Genomic DNA, 15,663 nt, shown 5'->3' on the forward strand with positions numbered 1-15,663 from the left:
AGCAGTTGATGGTGGTTTTTTTTAATTAGACAAACAAGGTTACAAATAAAGAACTTTTCAAACAAAATTACAAGAGTCCAGCTGGGAATCTCAGCCCACAGCTCTTAAAACAGGGAGAGGACCCAAAACACAATCTCTCTAACTCTACCCCAGGCTCAGCAGAGCCAGGCACAAGGGTTACACACCAGCCTTGCACATGGATGATCATGAGGGAGGTGTCTGGGGGGCAGGGAGGGAAGAATACCAACATTTGGCCTGGAAAGAGCTACTTGGCCCAGCTGAGTTGCATGGTCGACCACTGACCCACCCCAGCTCCTCGGCCTGGGGATGGCCTTGCTGAACGCAGCACTAGCTGCTGTTACGGCTTTGAAGTTCCTGTGGCTCACTGCAGAACCCAGCCTATGTGATCAGAGAGTGCCAAGCTCCCAGGGTTGCCTATGCCAGCCTGCTCACCCAAGTGGCTCAGTTCCCAGCATGGGCAGGGGGAGGCATGTTGGCAAGACAGGGGCATGCAACAGATTGAAAACTGAAAGCCAAGGCTGGCTGCAAATTCCCCTCTCTGCTTCCCTGGGTACAGCTCAGCTCTCCCATCAGGACCCACCCATACTCAGTCAGTCCCCGGAATGACTACAGGGAGAGCCTGGCTTGCTCTCCACTGACCCACCCTGGGACAAGAGTGAGGCCTTGAGTTGTTTTAAGGCAGGGGGAGGAAGTGCTGAGTTGGAAGAATTCAGGAGGCGCGCTACAAAAAGACAAGAAGCAGGTGTGAATGCACCATGAGAGAAATCTTAGCAGTGGGCAGAGCTGCACAAGCCAGCGACCATTGCCCTGGGGCCCAGCATACTCAGATACTAGACTGTAGCCATTCTGGAACAACAAGCCTTAAATGCAGTCCTCTGGCTGAACAAACTGTTTTTTAAAGAACAGTTTTAAGGACACTGTTTTCAAAGCCAATACAAAACAGCCCAGCTTAATACAAAGGTGACAATAGAATTTAAGTGGAGTTTACCTTCAGCCATTTGTGTTTCTCTCAGCTCAGAGGCTGGTCAGTTTCAACTTTTGTTTCTAGTCTGTTTCACTCAGGTTCTCATGCACTGGGACCTTGCTGCAATGCTTGGGTTGCAAAGGTCTGCAGGGAAGTTGTTGCTTTGCAGCAGGAAGCTTCCTTTGTCTCCTCCTAGTTTGAAGAGCACTAAGTAAAGGGGAAGTTTTCGAAGAGTCTTTGTTGGGTTAAGATACACACCAAGATTTTTCTTAATTAACTTGAGTCCAGGTGCCCATCTAGGACACATTTAAGGGGCCTGATTTGTCAGAGGGTGGGTAAAAAACAACCCAGCCTTCTTTAAGAGGTTCTCAAGTTGGACCCCCCAAAACTGAGATACTCAAAGGCACTAAACTTCTGAACTGTAGCTCTTGAAAGCTGGGGGTCAGACTTGGATTTCCCCTTTAGGAAGCTGCCCTCTGTGCTCACGTTAGGTTGCCAAGCTCAGTTTTCCCAGCTGGGTGTATGTGAAGAAGGAGAGAGTAGGTAGGAGGAGAGCGAACGTTTGCATTGCTGCAAGCTTTGTGCCTGGGACCTTTGAGAGCAGCCCATCAGGACAGACTTCTGGGAAGGGTTTTCCCCTCTGCACCTAGTCCCTGGGCAGACATCAGTCTACAGCCAGTAGCCTGCAGAGACGGTATTTCCTCCGGATTTCGGTACGGACATCACCCTATGGGAGAGGGATTTCAAACAGGATAGCTCAGGTGGGCAGTGCTTTGTTTGGGCTGGGGCTCAGCCCCAGCACCTCTTTCGTCACAAGTGAAGCACAGCAGGTGGGGTGTACAATGCTCACAAGGATCCCCCACAAGGCAGGGGAGTCTGAGATTGGGACCTCCAGCACTGCAACACAGACCTCCCGCTACTGCTCAAGTAACTCTGCCAACAGGCTCTTCTCCTTCAGTGGACCAGCCCCTGGTGGGGATGGGGGAAGATGTGGCATGTTCTGCCATTGTGTTACAGGGGCATTATTTCCTAAACAGATGCTCAGCACCACTGACTCCTGAGGGTAATAGGAGCTGATCTGGCCACTTTATTGGTAGATCAATAACCCTAGATTAGCACTGTGGAGTGGCACTAGGAACCAGGTCACTGCTCATCTGGGGGCCTGTCTCCATAAAAACAGGGCACATCTGAGCCCTGAGGAGGGGCAATGCCCATGAAAGGCAAGAACGATCGAGATCCTGTCCAGCCCCTTGGTCAACTGGGTTAGAGGGATAGTGACCGAGCTGGCTCAGCACGCTCGTCTCCTTACCACTTGGCTAAGCTTCCCCAGCAGCGGGAGGATGTGTAGCAACTCCTCATCCTGACGGTCCCCCAGCCAACCAGAGATCGGGATCCAGTTGGAAATCTGCAGAAAGGAAAGGAGTGTTGGCTGTGCAAGAACCAAGCAGTCCTGCCAGCCAGGCCGCAGTTAGCTAGGGGAACGCTGAGAGGTTAGAAATTCAGGGGCAAGAGTGGGGAGAAAGTGTAGACTCCTAGAGGTGCAGGGCTGGAAGGAACCTCAATCATAGAATATCAGGGTTGGAAGGGACCTCAGGAGGTCATCTAGTCCAACCCCCTGCTCAAAGCAGGGCCAATCCCCAATTTTTGCCCCAGATCCCTAAATGGCCCCCTCAAGGATTAACTCACAATCCTAGGTTTAGCAGGCCAATGCTCAAACCATGAGCTATCCCTCCGTTCCCCCCCTCCCCTCAAGAGCTCATCAAGTCCAACCCCCCTGCACTGAGGTAGCACAAAGTCAACCTAAACCATCCCTGAGGGGTGTTTGTCTAACCAGTTAAACCTGCACTGATGGGGATTCCACCACTGCCCTTTGAAGCCTTGCAGGACCCATTAGATACATGCTCCCCCTTGGGCAGTGAGTCATTGATAGCAACTTGGGTATCAGTTGCACCCCAACCATTAGCAATTTCCTCTCGATTGCATTTCCTGGGTTTGAGAGTTTCAGGTGAGATGGTTAAAAGCCTTTTTTAAAAGGCCACACACACACACACACACACACACACACACACACACACACGCCCACACCCATCCATCATCATGTCTATTCCTTCTCCCCCCCCCCACCAAATCCACTAGGCCAGTAACCCCATTAAAGGAGGACAGTAGGTTGGTTCGGTAGATTTGTTCTGGACAGATCCAGGCTAGCTATTATCCTCCATGTGCTCACAAACTTAGTGTTTAGAATTTGGTTCTGGTATCTTTCTGGGGAGTGAAGCGAGGCGGAGTGGTCTAGAACTTCTTGGGTCCAGAACTTCTTGGGTCCTCTTTAAAAAGAAGAGAGTACTTGTGGCACCTTAGAGACCAACAAATTTATTTGAGTATAAGCTTTTGTGAGCTACAGCTCACTTCATCGGATGCATTCAGTGGAAAATTGGGTCCTCTTTGTACACCAGTCCTCCAAGATCTTGCCCATCCTCCAGGAGTCCCCAGAGAGAACTGCTAACGGGTCTCAGATTGCTTCAGCTGGTTCTTTAAGGACCCTAGAGTGAATTTTGTCAGGCCCTGCCAATGTGAATGTAGCTACCTATTCTTTAACCTGCTCTTTCCCCATGTGACTTGTATTCCTTCCCCTTCGTTGTTGGTATGTTAATTGTGCAGTATTAACCATCTGATCACAACTCACCTTTCTAGCCAAGAAAGGAACAAAATAAGCAACAAACAAACACCTCCATCTTCTTGAGGTCATCCCTTATTAGCTCTGCTTCCCCGCTAAGTGGGCTGCGTTTTCCTTTGTCTTTCTCCTGCCCAGAGTGTATTTATAGAACCTCGCATGTCCCTTGCGAGGCATAACAGTTTGGGAATTAGCCTTTCGGACTTCATCCACACGTGTGATTTGTCTGGACACCTCATCCACATTTCCGCTTTTTGTAGGATTACTTTTTGGTTTTCAGGTCATTAAAGAACTTCTGATGGAGCCACACTGGCCTCTTGCTATCGGCTTCTCTAGACTCCTGATGCTCTGCAGAGCTAGGGGGGAACCCCTCTCCAAAATCCTGCTTCCTCTCGTCTTTATCCCCACTGATGGTCAGGCATGGCCATGTACAAACAAACACCCCCAGCAGGACCTCAGCAGGGAAGGGTGCAGGGATAGGATCAAGCATGGGAGACCCTGGTCTTTAGGATGAGGCTAAAGAACTAAAGGACCCAACCTCTTGTGGTCTCTAATGCCCTTGGCACTTGGGGTGTCTGCTTTCAGGAGAATGTCAGAGAGGCAGAGGGTAGAATCCAGCCAGGATGCTGGGGCAATCGTACATGGGGCAAGTCTTACCTTCACCCAGCAAGGCTAGGCTGCTATTGTTTAGCTGCTGCATCCCACCCCAGAAGCAGCTGCATTCCAGCAGTGGGGGGGGGCAGGTGCGACTGTTTGCAAAGCACCATAGGAACCTTGGGGATGAAAGGGGCTCAAATGACCCTCTTATGCTTTTGACAGCAAGCACGTCTCACCTATGACCCATAACACAAGACTCCCCTCTCCCCAAGGGAGGTGGGGGGGGGAGGAGAAAAGACCTCTGACCCGCTGCATGGCACCAGATGGGGGTGAGCAGGCAGAGGGTCACATTGTCTTCGGAGAGCTCACCTCTAGCCTGTGCAGGCAGAGCCATGCCAGCTGCATCCAACAGCCCCCCAGTTACCTGGTAAGGGAATCCTTGGAGGGAATCATCCAGGGCCACTGTCCTGGCCAGGTCTCTCTCCAGGATGGAAAGGTCCTTCACGTAATAACCCTGCAGGCAGAGACAGTCCTGCTGATAGAGGCGGTGCCTGGGAGGGAGAAGCCAGGGCAGGATAAGAGTCTGAGCCGGGGCAGGAAGGAGACATGCACTTCTTGCTGGGACAGTCACCTGATCAGCTTCTTCTGAGGGTCCAGGACATCCAGGATCTTCTCTGTGTAGTCCTGCTCTGCAGTGGTGAAGATAAAGATCTGGGGGAAGAGCATGCGAGCAGGGCTTGGGAGTGGCTCCCGCACGGTCATGCCTGAGCAGCTCCCAGACATGAATGGCGTTAGCCCCAACTCAACCCCCACCCCCATATCCACAACCCTCCCCTCTCAGGAGCATCATCGGCCGTTACCAATGTGGAGCCGTAGGAACAGGGTGATGAACCGACGTGGTCACACAGGGAGCCAATGGCAGAGAGGAGGTTGACCCTGGGACCCAGTAATTCCAGAGATCTCTTCAATCCAGAGATGAGCCCCCAGCTGGCCTCCCCTCACAACCCATCCAGACAAGCCCACGGACCTCCGAATTCAATCCTGGCTTTGAATCTGGATTCTGCACTGAGTCCTCTCCCTATTGCAGATGTCCCAGCACATCCCTTCCTCCCACACAGCGAGCATCATTACTCCCTTACACCTCCTGGCATGGCGCGACACCCCCCCCCCACAAGCACATCCATGCAGCGCCCTGGCTGTGGGAGAGGGAGGCCAGGGGCCCAGCAGGTACCTCGTAGGCTTTGGAGAGAGTTTCCAGGAACTCCTGCACGTGGGGGCGCAGCTTCATGTAAACCTCAAGGAAACCAGGGGGCAGGAAGCAGGGATCTGTATTAATGGGTCCAGCCTCCATCCCCTGCACCACAAACACACCCCCCGCCCCGGACCCAAACCAAACCCCTCCAGCAAGGGCTTCTCATTCCGTGCCAGAGACAGAGGAGGCAGCAAGTCAGCTCAAAGGCCCGACGAGCTGCGGATCTGGTCTCCAGGAGCCGCTGGCTCCAGAGGATGGCCCAGTCCCTTGGTGCGCAGCGTAAGCCCATTCCTTCCTGACCCCCATGCAGGCTCAGCTTGCGCCCTGAAGCAGGAGGATCAGTGGCTCTTGCGGTTTGGATTTGAGCTACTGCCACTGCAGATGGAAAGGGAAAGTTCTCCCCACCCCCTCCCTCTCTTCCCCCCCCCCCCCCCCCCCCCACTTCCCACCGGCCGGGGAGGGCCACGGAGCCTGATCAGCGCGGGAGGGCTGCGGGAAAGGACCGCGGCCGGGAGGCCAGGTTAAACACGGCTCTCGAGCCCCATCTAGCGGCCGGATCGGGGGCGCGTTGAGGAGCGGGCCGATCTCCCCACTTCTTTCCTCGCTGCCACCTCCAAGGGCCCCTCCAGCTCCCCGCCCCCCCCCTTGCCCCCATCACACCCCAGGCTGCTCGGCAGCCCCTGCCGGGCACTAACCCGATAAGTGTCTGCCTGGAAGTCTGTGAGGAAGGTGCAGTCGGCGTCCTGGCTGGAGGTCAGGGAGCAGCAGACCAAGGTCCCCTCCTGCAAGCAGTGAGTGCAGAGCTGCTTTTAGTACCCCCCCCACACACACACACACACGCGAGCCCCCCCCCCCCCCAGCAGCACCCCGAGCTGGCACCAGGCCCATGGTGGGAATTTGGTTCTTTTAGGACGGGCCTGATCCCTGCAGAGACACGCCCCAGCTCACCAGCTCCAGGACCAGCGTGCTCTCAGGGGTGCTGCGGGTCTTGATGGGAGTTTCTTTCCTGGGGGGCTTCTGGCTGGACCTGGGGGGCAGGGCCTTGTGGATGAAGCTGGATAGGTGGGGAAGCAGAGAAAGGGGATTGGAGCTTCAGGGGTACAGCCATCCCCTCCCTGTCCCAGGGAGCACCCCATACTCACGGGCTCAAGATATTGGTTTCCTCTGGCTCATCCGGTGGGAGGTTCCCGAAGTACACAACTCCACCCGTAGGCTGAGCCCCGGGCTTCCCTCTCTGCCCCCGAGGTCTCTCTGGCTCTGTAGGGAGAAAGGCCTGGCTTCAAGATGGCCCTAAGTTTCAATGGGGACAAACTAGGACTTTGGGGCAACCAATGGGGCAGCACCCAGAGCCTGCAGGCTGGGGCTGAGGGGACCCAGTCCAGTCAATGTCCATGCAGCACAAAAACAATCCCCAGAGTCACCGGCAGTGGCCCCCCAGACCGAACCCTGGACCTCCCCACACTCAGCTGCTGCCTGAGGGCTCCTGGAGGGCAGGCAGTGCCCGAGCGCCCTTGCTGGGGCAGCCCGTCTCACGCCCAGCACCGAGGCAGGGCACAGGAGCACCCAGTCATCAGGGGCCCAGGAATTCAGCCAGCCTCACTTACCCTCCGCCCCCAGGGGAGAGAAGCAGATGACACCCAGGAGTGGGCCATGGAGGGAAGTCACCTTGCTTGCTGGGCTGGATGGGCACTGTTCGAAATGCACCTTCAGGGCCCTTCCTGTCAGCGGGGACACGGGCTCTGTGGGAGGCAAAGGGGCCAGGCGGTTACAGCCCATAGGAGGTGGAATGGGGAGGGGGGACCCACAGAAGAATCAGCACAAGGCATCAGCTCTGCAAGGTGCTAGGCACGCAATGCCCATGGGGGATGTGGGGGAGCTCTGGAACACCACCCTCCCCAGCCTGAGCCCCCTCACCTGTAGGGCCATCCTCTCGCCAGCCTCTCCCCCGGCTTTTCCCCCCTCTGGGGGCGCTTGCCTTCCGAACTGGGGGTCCCAGATCCTCCACATCGCCACTGGTCTCTCTAGGGCTGAAGGGCTTCTTCAACCGGGGCGTGATCTTACCCGAGCGCAGCATCATGGTGCAGACAGGCAGCTGGGGGCGGTGGAGGAGACAGAACCACCCAGACCCTTCAAATAACCCACCCTGCATTGTTAGCGGTCAGCGGGAAGAGACTCAAGAAAGCTCAGCCCCTTCTCCAGCGCCAGGACCCCAGGGATCTCAAAGCACATTGCGAACAGTAACTGACCCTCAGCGTTGGAGCTGCCAGACTGGATCAGACCTGGGACCTGTCTCCGACAGTGGCCCGAACGAGATGCTTCAGAGGAAAGTGCAAGCCCCAGCACACACAGTGAATTGTTAACTGGCTCCAGGGATGCGGGGGGGGGGGAATTTCCCCCTATCTTAAGCTAATGCTTTTGGGGGAAACACCCCTCTAATCCCCTCCATAAAAAGACCCTCGCAAGAGACTCGCCCAAGCGATCAAGGCCTTAGCTGCGCCCAGGACCTGTGGCAGAGCTTGGGGGACAGTCGCCCCCGGTTACAGAGATGGAGGTGCCTGGAGAGGAGCAGGCCCAGCCAGTGGGGCACCTAGCAAGTGCCTTTTGAGCCATTTAGAGGGAGAAAGGGGCCAGGACCCCCAGAGGAAGCAGAATCAGTCCCTCCCCCATTTTACAACAGCCCCAACCCAGGCCGGGTAGGGGAGAGCCGCCCGCCAGGCCCGGCGAGGCGACACGGACGCGGCCGTAGCCAGGGCCCCGGCTGGGAGCCGCAGCCGAGAGGCCACTGAATCAACACAGCCCAAATCGCCTTCTGGACAGGGGCAGGCTCGCTTCCAGGCAGGGGGGCCCACAGCCGCGGTGATGGGGAGGCAGAGGCGTCATGGCTGCCTTGTCACTGCCGGGCCTGCCCCAGACAGAAGGGGTCACATGGCCCTAGCGCCAGCCGAGATGAACGGTACAGTCACTTTGGTACCTGGCCCTCCCTAGCAGCCACGTCTGCTCCAGCATCCCCCATGGGCGCGACCAGGGCTTTGGTTTGCCATCCGCCTGCCCCGGGTGCAGGGATCACCGCGAGTTCAAAGCGGCCGCTTGGCCCGGGCGTGAACCCCCTGTCCCCAAGGTGTAAGCATAGCCCAGAGGCGGGGGGGGGGGGGAGCCTTGTCTGCTCAAATAAAGAGACCGATGCCTCTTCCATCTTTCTGTAACTGGCACCAGGCGATACAGCGAAGGGTGCTTCAGAAAACCAGCAACAAACAGGGTCTTCTTTCAATTTTTGTTCAAGTCTCCCTGAAGCCTGAAAAGGCCTAGCCCAGTGCTGGCAACACTCACCTGGCCGGGGACTGCAGCACATTCAGAAGAGGAATCAGCCCCCAGGACATTGTTTTATTGGCAGGGCTGGTTAGTAACGCAGCCCAGCTGGGTTTGCAGGTAATCTGGGTGCATTTAAAGGGACGGGGGCTATTTTAAAAAAAAAAAAAAATCAGCCCAACACACAGAGCCGGAGACTCAACCATTCAAGCACTAAACGAATAATGCACCCCAGCTTTCTAACGGGTGCATGCTATGGCTCCGGAACGTGAGGGGTTAAAAGCACCGGCCGGGGCACTAGCGTAGGCAGGTGCCTGCAAACTTCACCCACACGGGTCTTAGGAGGTCTCTCGTTCCTGACCCGCGGCTTCCAGCGCTATTCCAGTTCCCTCGCCCTGCCAACGCCCCTCAATCCTGACTCCCAGGCCCTGCAGCTATTCCAGCCTTGGGTCACCCCCCACAGCCCTGCCAACACCCCTCAATCCTGACTCCCAGGCCCTGCAGCTATTCCAGCCTTGGGTCACCCCCCACAGCCCTGCAAAAAACACCCCTCAATCCTGACCCCCAGGCCCTGCAGCTATTCCAGCCTTGGGTCACCCCCCATAGCCCTGCCAATGCCCCTCAATCCTGACCTGCAGGCCCTGCAGCTATTCCAGCCTTGGGTCACCCCCCACAGCCCTGCCAACACCCCTCAATCCTGACCCCCAGGCCCTGCAGCTATTCCAGCCTTGGGTCACCCCCCACAGTCCTGCCAATGCCCCTCAATCCTGACCCCCAGGCCCGGCAGCTATTCCAGCCTTGGGTCACCCCCCACAGCCCTGCCAACACCCCTCAATCCTGACCCCCCAGGCCCTGCAGCTATTCCAGCCTTGGGTCACCCCCCACAGCCCTGCCAACACCCCTCAATCCTGACTCCCAGGCCCTGCAGCTATTCCAGCCTTGGGTCACCCCCCACAGCCCTGCAAAAAACACCCCTCAATCCTGACCCCCAGGCCCTGCAGCTATTCCAGCCTTGGGTCACCCCCCACAGCCCTGCCAATGCCCCTCAATCCTGACCCCCAGGCCCTGCAGCTATTCCAGCCTTGGGTCACCCCCCACAGTCCTGCCAATGCCCCTCAATCCTGACCCCCAGGCCCGGCAGCTATTCCAGCCTTGGGTCACCCCCCACAGCCCTGCCAACACCCCTCAATCCTGACCCCCCAGGCCCTGCAGCTATTCCAGCCTTGGGTCACCCCCCACAGCCCTGCCAACACCCCTCAATCCTGACTCCCAGGCCCTGCAGCTATTCCAGCCTTGGGTCACCCCCCACAGCCCTGCAAAAAACACCCCTCAATCCTGACCCCCAGGCCCTGCAGCTATTCCAGCCTTGGGTCACCCCCCACAGCCCTGCCAATGCCCCTCAATCCTGACCCCCAGGCCCTGCAGCTATTCCAGCCTTGGGTCACCCCCCACAGCCCTGCAAAAAACACCCCTCAATCCTGACCCCCAGGCCCTGTAGCTATTCCAGCCTTGGGTCACCCCCCACAGCCCTGCCAACGCCTCTCAATCCTGACCCCCGGGGACCTAATCCAGTGTGGAGCCCCTCCCTGCAGTTCTGCCACTGCCCCTCAGTCCCACCCCCACCTCCCACTCCAGGGATTCAGCAGCAGCAGCTGCCAGCCCTGTCAACTGCTGGGGTGTTTTCCCTGCTACGATAAAAAGTCCATGCTGGGCTGGGTAACAACCCAACAAAGTCATTTTACTTCTGACCTAAACCAGAAATTAAGACATAAGGGGCTAGTGGTTGGGGATGGTGAGTCAGGACTCTGGGTTCTGTCCCCAGCTCTGACACGGACTCACTGTATTGCTGTGACCAAGTCACTTCCCCACTCTGTGCCTCAGTTTCCCCATGTGGAAAACAGGGACAATCTACCCCCACAGAGGGACTGTGGGTCTGCGTTAATGGCTGAGCTCCTGGGATGGCGCATGCTCACTGCAAATATTGTCACAAGTGGATTTGCTCCTCACAGCATCTGTGAGTCCTGGGGAGGCTGGACAACGCCATCTCGTTTCCTCTTTGATTCTGCTGGTGGCGGAGGGTTCACATGGGAGAAGGACGGAAAGATGAAACCCCTGTGCCTGGGGCCTGTCAGACACACATTGCTCCGGCCCCTGAGCCCCCCACACCGAGCCCAGCTCTGTGGTCCTTGTGGTGCCGGTCAGATTCCAAACAGCCCGCAGGGGGCGCCCCACTCCAGCTGTGAGGTGTCCTTGGGAGCGGCTGGGTGTTTTCCATGAGGATGAGAGGCCCCCAGAAATGCTGGTGGATGTTCCATGGAGGACTCAAAATAAACAGCCCGGCATAAAATCATCCGCTTCACTCTCAGGTTCGTGGCCAAGCGACCTGCCATCAGGAGCCTGCGCTCAGCCCAGGGTGCGATCTCTGGGATCTGGAGTGGGAATTATTTCAAACTGCAGCCAGAGCCTGAGAAAGAAGGGGTGGGAGGGGGGGATACCTGTGTGCGCACGTGTATATGTGTGTGCATACATGCACATCTGTGTGCGCACGTGTATATGTGTGTGCATACATGCACATCTGTGTGCGCACGTGTGCACAGGCATGTTTGTACTCATGCAGGTGCATGTTCATGAGCCTTCACATGTGCATCTGTGAGCAGGTGGGCATGGCTGTGCATTATCACACATCCCAAGGCTTTATCACTCCCTCCCCCCTCATCTTAGATTAGTTTAAAGATCACAAGATTTTTTTTAATTCACAATGTGGGGCTGGGTTTCTTTGCCTCCTGGCTGTTGAGTCTCTGGGTGTCACCTTTTCAAGCTTTCTGGGCAGCCTGGCAGGTGAGAAACATGCCGTGGTTTTAAATGCAAGCTCAGAGTCTGATGCAATCACCTGACTCCAAGAACTGGGGCTTCAAGGAAGGCACCTGGTATCGTGAGACTCAGGTTAAGATCACAAGAGCTGGCAACATTGTTTCACGGGCTTTCTCTGCCGGGCACTCACAACCCCAGTGCCCCAGGCTGCTTTGCAATGGGAAGCCTAACAGATCCCAGCTACCGCATCCTCCTGCCCTGGACAGGATGGTTCCCTTTGCAGTGAATTCCCCAGGGCCATGGGCCAGCCCATCCTTTCTGAGGCTATTCCACAGCTTGCTAGATCTCACCCTCAGGACCCATTTCCTGCTAGTGCCCAGCACTGTGCTCTGAATCCGCTCTCAACGGCATCCCAGAAGCAGCCGCATTTCAGCAGCCTGCTTAGCCATCTCTGGAGTGGCTGGAGCTATGAAATGTCAACACTAAATTGCTTCCTGCACCCTGCAGCCTCAAGTAGCCAAGTGCAGTTGTTCAGCAGCCTTTGAGTCCCAGACTTCAGACACACATCCCGCTCTCTCTCATGGCAACTTGACGTTAGTTCTTTCTTGAGGCGTTCTCACACTCATTGAGGTTGGAACCCTCCAGCTGTCCTGGGTGAAAGGCAAACAAAAGGCGCTGTTGACAGCACAAAGCCTCTAGGCCTGTCAAGGCCACAGCACATGCCTCAAAAAATCCACCAGGGACGACCAGGCCCCACCTCTGCGATGCAGACCCCGCTCAGCCGTGATTTCACAGCCTGTTCCCTTGTTGATTTGTCATCCTGGGACGGAGCTGCCCTTTGGCAGGCGCTTTGGATCTAGGGGTGAGAGTTGAGTGTGCTGGCTGGGAAGGAGCGAGTCTTGCCGCCACTGTTAATTGTGATGGGGCTTTCCAGCTCCTTTCCTGGAGATAAAGCCGCCTGTTTCGGGAAATAGCTCCAGATAAGGGAGCAGGGCCAGAGCGCTGGCTTCTGCTGAGCTCTACCCAGTCCAGTGCTTCCCTCTCTGCCTCCCCCGCTCCTTCGCTGGGATGGCAAAGTCGGGCTGGGAGCCTGTTGGAATGCTGCTTTGCAAACAGAGAGCCATCAGTGTCATGAGTCAGGAGGCCTCAGCCCCTGGCTCCAGTGATAGCTAGGCGGGGCTTGCCTACTTCCTTGCCACTTCCTTGCTGTGACTCAGTGGGTGACATGCCCTGGAGCCCTGAGATGAGGCTGGCACGGAATCACTGGGGTGCAGGGCCCCCCCAACCCAGGGGCTCCTGCAGAGTGATGGTGAGGCAGGAGCCCTGAGTGGCAGGGAGATGCTAGCTGGGGTGGGGGGGAGGCACATACAGCACTGATGCATGAGGCTTTAAGGCCTTTGCCCACTTTGCGTGGAGGGCCTTAAAGCTCCCCAGGGAGCGTCTGTAAACGCAGGAGCTGGCCAGGGAATTCCTGGGTAAGGCCCCAGTGCTGTGTGGAAAGGTGCTTCCCCGGGTATCTGAGAGCAGAGAACGCATTGGCTCCATGGGAAGGGATGTGGGGTTGGGGGTGCGGGAGCAAGGTTCCTACCCCTCTGGGATCATTGCAGATGTAAAGGCAGGAACTGGTGCTTGCCCTGGCTGGATGCTGGCTCATTACTGACATTCTGGGCTCCAATGGATGCAGAATTCCTCCTTTCCCTGCAGAGCAGCAGTTAAACAGCCCAGAGGTGGCTGCATTTCACCAACAGCCAGCTGGTGGAGAGCTGGGGGATTCCTTGAAGGGGCCCTGGACATGCCAGGCATGGTACGGGCTCAGGCACTTGGCCAAACTGGAGGAGAAAGGGTTAAATTGAAAACACAGCGACATATTTTATTTTGCAAAAATAAATTACCCCAAAAACACAACACAGAGAAGGGATGGGGTGCAGCAGGGGAGCCCTGCATTGGCCTGACTCTCCCCAGGTGAGAGGCTGGGCAGTGCCCTGATGGAAGCAGGCAGGAGGGCTGCACAAGGGTCTGGGAGTGAGCGTCACCGAGGAGCAGCAAGTCTGGACTACGTGTTGGGTTAGCAGTGCATTCAGGTGGCATTAGGGAGGGTCCGCCTCCCGCTGTGCACATCTCCGACCCCTTCCCCTTCTGCCCCCAGTCCCAGGAACCTCCACCCCTGCGAGGCCCATCTCAGCACATGCCCTGCCCATTCTTGCAGAGCCCACACCCCCTCCACCTGCTTCTGCAGCATGTGCCACCTGCTAGCATGTTCTGCTGTGTTTGTCTGCCCCCTCCTCCGACTGCCCTGGCCCTAGGAGCTCCCTCACGGGCGGGGGCCACCCCTCTCTGGCTGTACCACCCCCCTCAGGTGCCCATCTCATGGTGTGCCCATGCCCACTGTGCCAGCTCTTGGGAGCCCAGCCCTAGGCTGTGTGGCTCCCAGCAGGAGCAGGGAGTGGAGCAGGCAGGGTGAGGATGGAACAAGGACCCAGTTCAGCTGGGAAGCTCGCCTAGCATGTGCTGGTGGGCCCAGGCAATGGGGCTGGCTGGGCAGATGGAGTTCAGGGCACCTCCCGTGGGCTTGAGGGTGGGATTCCAGGGACTCAAGCGTTATCACTGCTGGGCAGAGCCGAGAGAGGAGCACACAGCTGGCATCAGTGTGTGTGTGGAGGGGGCGGGGGGCAGCAGTGTCTGATCCCAGAGACTCAACTCAGAGCAGTTCCCCAGGGAGAAAAGCCGCCCAGCCCTGCACCAGGGAGCGGGGGCAGGGAGAGGGGTTAATTACAGACAGACACAGACTCTTTGCCTCGGGAGCTCGGCGCTCCAGACGGGTTTAGGTGTGTGAGGGGTGGGACTTGGGTGGGTGCTGGTATGCATGGCGTGGACGTGGGGGCTGCAGAGTGAGCGTGTGTGTGTGTGTGTGTGTTTGCATAGTGTGCTAGTGTGTGCATGTGTTTGCATGATGGGCTCATGTGTGCGTGTTTTTGCATGGTGCGCTAGCATGTGCATGGTATGCTAGCGGATGTGGATGTGATGGCTGGGTTCTCTGTTTGCACCCTGCCTGGCAGGGATTTCGCAGTGCCAAGGCTGCAGGAAGGTGGCTGAGCAGGGTGGCTACTGTCTAGTAACTGGCTTGCTGTGAGGCTCATGGCCTGGATTTGCACCTGTAGGGAGGCACTGTTTTAAAGTCCTGAGTCCTCTCAACCACCAGGCGTGGACTCGAACATCCTGCCCTGTTGTGAAGCCACACTCCCATTTTACCCCTTGGGCAGCGTGGCTGGATCAGTGAGAGACTGGAGACTGAAATCCCCCCGTTCCGATTGCCCTCTGCCTTCCTCCACCACTGCCGTCCCAAGCTGATCTCAGCAGCCGCTCTCCCATCAGCTCCCAGCCTCACCCCCCATGGCTGGCACTCGAGGTGAGGGTCCGGCTGCACTGGGAGCAAGGGGATGACTTTAGGCCAGGGGTACGTGCTTGCATCAGGGCCCTGCCTTGGAGCCAGCCAGCCCAGGGGCGAGTGGCAGGTGAAGGCAGCATTGGTCAGACTGGCTGATCTGAGGGGAGCCCTGGATTTTGTGGCCTCACGCCGAGTATGTACGGGGGAGGGCTGGGTGGAAACGGGTCAGGGCGCCCCCAAACCGCTCCCTGCCCGCCCTGTCCACGGCTGGGCTCTCCCCCGCCGCTGCAGGAGGGGGCTCCCATCCGGTCACGCCGGCCTGCCCTGGGCGCAGTGCCCGGCGATGTCCCGCAGCAGCATGTCCTCGCGTGGCGACCAGGGCCGGGCGTAGCTGCCGTGCTGCAGCAGGATGCGGTTGAGCGTGTGCTCGTAGTTGACGTGGCGCCGGGCCATGAGCAGGTACTCGCGGCGCTCCAGCAGCGGGGGGCAGTCGCAGGCGTTGGAGACCCACACGTACTCCCGGTGCACCAGGGGGAAGCGGTTGCGATAGGTGTGCTTCACCTGCACGTCGTAGCGCGTCTCCTGCCCGATCGGCCGCTTGGCCAGGATCCGGGCCCGGAACACTGCGGGCGAGAGCCGAGTGAGGGGTGGGGCGG

At 57.6% G+C, this 15,663-nt stretch overlaps 2 protein-coding genes across 2 annotated transcripts in view; both read right to left on the reverse strand.

The window, feature by feature from the left end:
• LOC119848379 (CTD small phosphatase-like protein 3) overlaps positions 1-15,663 on the reverse strand; it is a 24,097-nt gene continuing 8,434 nt past the window's right edge. Inside the window, exons 3-12 of the mRNA XM_043502681.1 lie at positions 7,420-7,601; positions 7,110-7,244; positions 6,648-6,762; positions 6,454-6,559; positions 6,201-6,287; positions 5,485-5,547; positions 4,885-4,964; positions 4,678-4,804; positions 2,295-2,390; positions 1-1,712 (exon numbers count right to left, since the gene is read on the reverse strand). Of these exons, the coding sequence (XP_043358616.1) occupies positions 1,650-1,712; positions 2,295-2,390; positions 4,678-4,804; positions 4,885-4,964; positions 5,485-5,547; positions 6,201-6,287; positions 6,454-6,559; positions 6,648-6,762; positions 7,110-7,244; positions 7,420-7,582 (1,035 nt within the window). The 5' untranslated portion in view covers positions 7,583-7,601 and the 3' untranslated portion in view covers positions 1-1,649. The remainder of the gene's footprint in view (positions 1,713-2,294; positions 2,391-4,677; positions 4,805-4,884; positions 4,965-5,484; positions 5,548-6,200; positions 6,288-6,453; positions 6,560-6,647; positions 6,763-7,109; positions 7,245-7,419; positions 7,602-15,663) is intronic.
• Positions 13,871-15,663, reverse strand: part of ADAMTSL5 (ADAMTS like 5) — a 17,909-nt gene continuing 16,116 nt past the window's right edge. Inside the window, exon 12 of the mRNA XM_038384120.2 lies at positions 13,871-15,630. Within this exon, the coding sequence (XP_038240048.1) occupies positions 15,317-15,630 (314 nt within the window). The 3' untranslated portion in view covers positions 13,871-15,316. The remainder of the gene's footprint in view (positions 15,631-15,663) is intronic.

This window comes from Dermochelys coriacea, chromosome 25 (genome assembly GCF_009764565.3).
Source record: "Dermochelys coriacea isolate rDerCor1 chromosome 25, rDerCor1.pri.v4, whole genome shotgun sequence".
NCBI classification, from domain to species: Eukaryota; Metazoa; Chordata; order Testudines; family Dermochelyidae; genus Dermochelys; species Dermochelys coriacea.